Here is a 3,029-nt window from a genome sequence, read left to right as displayed (position 1 = left end):
TACTTATACATGCTACATACAAATATAATCCAAAAATAAAACCTATAATTCATATGCTAATTTGGTAAAGTAGACAAAAATGTTATTTAAAGCAAGATAAAATGTTATTTCTCAATCTAACATTATGTGTGTGGAAATAGAAATAGCGAAATATTTTCTTTATAAGAGCAACAAAATACATTTTAAAACTATAGAAATAAATTTAACACAAATAATTTTATTGAAAAATTTTAGAAAGTTAAGTGAAACATCTATCATATATTCTTGGATCTGAATGTTTATCATCATAAATGTTGATTCTCTTACATTTAATCTATAAAAATAATGTAATTCTTGTTAGGATTCCAAAACTCTTGTTGTTTTATGAGAGGGAGATCACTTTATACCATATTAATTAAGTCAGACAAAGAGGCTACACTAATAGATCAATGATGTATGATTATATACATGACACATGTATATCAAAATCCATGATAAGGTCTGTAAAATAATGTATATACGCATGAAGAGGGCCATCGAATATTTCTGTCTTCTCGTTTCTCTGCTGTATAACTGTTTTAACTCCTCCAGTTTCCCCAGCTGTTGGGATATAGATGTGCTGGGGAAAATTAACAAAAGCAAAACAACAACAGACACACACTTAGGTGGCTGTGACAAGACCTAGATCCTGGCCTCTCTATGCCCTGGGTCTATAGTGTAACAGTGGGTAGACCACTGCCATTCTCTGTAGCTTGTAAGCTTTCCTTAATATACACATGTACATTTGCAAGGACAGGGAGGGCATCCATGTACATGAGCTTATGTGTGCCTGAGTGACCACTTCAGGCACAGTGAGCTGAGTTCTTGTCATGGAAACCTTTGTACTAAGTAGCCTTGAACCACCAAATGTGGAGGGGCACCCTCCTCATTGAGCACAAGTCACCTTCTTGGGCTGTAACCTCTTGAGTATTCTCTCTCTAATCTCCTTCATCTTGACACTGTAGAGAATAGGGTTTATCAGTGGAGGAAGCAGGAAGTGGACATAGGAGAGTAGAGTATGGGCAGGCTGAGGTACTGGCACCCTGAGACGGTCAATGAGGGCCAGGAGGATCATGGGCATGTAGAAGAGGAGCACAGCAGAGAGGTGGGCTGCACAGGTTTGACCAGCCTTCCAGCGATCCTCACTGGATCCCAAACCTTGCAACACCCTGCCAATTAGGCCATAGGAGAAGAAAATAAGCAGGGGGTCTAATCCCATGGCTGACAGAACCACAAAGAGGCTGTAGACTGCACTCCAAGCTCCTGGGCAGGCCAAATGGACTATATCTGGGTGCAAGCAGTAAGAATGGGTCAGAACCTGTTGGTGACAGTAGGGCATGTGGGCCAGGAGGAATGGCAGGGGCAGGTGGAGACCCAGGCATCGGAAAGCGATAGCCAGGCCAATCTTGCTAACGACAGCGTTGGTGAGGAGTGTTGGATAGTGGAGAGGGCGGCAGATGGCTAGTGCTCGATCTAAGGCCATGGCGAGCAAAACAGAGGACTCCATGACAGAAAAGACATGGACAAAGAACATCTGTAGGAGGCAAGCTGATGCAGGGACAGCATGGACACCAGCAAAGGCAAGACCCAGCAGGGTGGGCATCAGGGCTGTGGCCAAGCCAACATCAGACACACTCAGCAGGAAGAGGAAGAAGTACATTGGGCGATGCAAGGTGGGATCCAGGGCAATGACCCAGAGGATAGTACCATTGCCCAGGGCAGAGAGAAGGTAGATGGTGATGAGTGGTATCGTCCACCAGGAGGGTACAGCTGACAGACCTGGCATGCCCACCAACAAGAAGGTAGGGGCCATTGAAGTGTTATTAGGGGCTGCCTCATTGGGGAATGTTGACATAGTTCTGGATCCACTTTGAACTCTGGAATCTGGAAAGTGATTGGAAAGATTTACTTAATATTTTGACACATTTGCATGATACTATCTAAAACAGTCTGCCTCCTCCTTCCCCAGGCCCCAGCACACACATGCTTTCATGTTCCCTCCCTTCCCAGCATACACATACATTCTAATATCTACACCATACTCATCTCTTACCTTGGCAGTTTTTCTAAAGCTGTCCTTAAATCTGTTTCTATCAGTAGATTGTTTCCCAACTTTCCTTTAACCCTGCCTTTTCTTGTAGCTTTTCCCTAACTCATGTTCTGTCATCAATGGCAAACACCTGCAAGGGGGTCTGTACTCCTATAAAGACCTTTTTGGCTCCCCTCAACTCTAGACATTCTGACTTCTGTGCTGCCTTAACACACTCACATTTCAGTGGACTTTCGTGCTCTCATTAAAGTCATCTTTAATGTTGGGAGCCATGAGGCCTGGTCGAGGGCATTGCCCCACTAAGTTAAGTTTTGAACTGTTGAAGGCCTAATCCTGCTGAGGGCTGGATAGCCCCACAGATAAGCATGGTCTGATAGTCTCTTGCCTTTTTTCTCTGATCCTGTATCTCTCTCAAATTAAGAGCCCCTTGCTCATCTGCCACAAACATCTCTCAATCTTGTGGGCCAGAGCACTTCAAGGAGGTAAATTATTCTGTACCTAGGACAACGGAGAACTTTAAATGTGTACTGCAGTAGACGGTTTCCTCCCTAGGTTGTTGTTTGTCCAAGGCTTTCACAGCCGAGCCATTGATATATACCCTGCCTCCTGCAAATGTAACACCTTCGCATTCCTACTTCTCTTCTATATACTTAGTTTCTCCAGACAGCTTCTCGTTTTCTATTAACTTATATCCTGTTTTCCTGCAGACCCAGAATGAGTTACCAAAAAGTACATATCTGTGCTACCTCCCATGGCTTTCTGAGGGACATGATTACTCAAGAAGCAAGACCCTGTTCCCCATCCCTGGCGCCAGTCTGTACCCATCATAGCTTAACTAGAATAACATATGCTGAACAAAGAGAAATTGTCTGATGAGTGCTTGAGTCCTTTGATGTCCTTTGCATGAATATAACCCCCACCCCAGGTAAACTGCCTATATAAGAAGCTCTAAAATCAGAAT

General features: G+C 43.6%; 1 protein-coding gene across 1 annotated transcript; it reads right to left on the bottom strand.

Moving 5' to 3' along the window:
• Positions 1-904: 904 nt before the first annotated feature.
• On the bottom strand, positions 905-1,873 carry OR51S1 (olfactory receptor family 51 subfamily S member 1; the record flags this gene model as incomplete). Its single annotated transcript, XM_080815018.1, has 1 exon — positions 905-1,873. One exon carries the CDS (start codon positions 1,871-1,873, stop codon positions 905-907), a length of 969 nt encoding a protein of 322 aa, XP_080671144.1.
• Between the last annotated feature and the right edge of the window lie 1,156 nt (positions 1,874-3,029).

This window comes from Martes martes (assembly GCF_963455335.1).
Source record: "Martes martes genome assembly, chromosome: 10".
NCBI classification, from domain to species: Eukaryota; Metazoa; Chordata; class Mammalia; order Carnivora; family Mustelidae; genus Martes; species Martes martes.
Note: the sequence above shows the minus strand (reverse complement) of the source record. Positions and strands in the feature narration are given on the sequence as shown.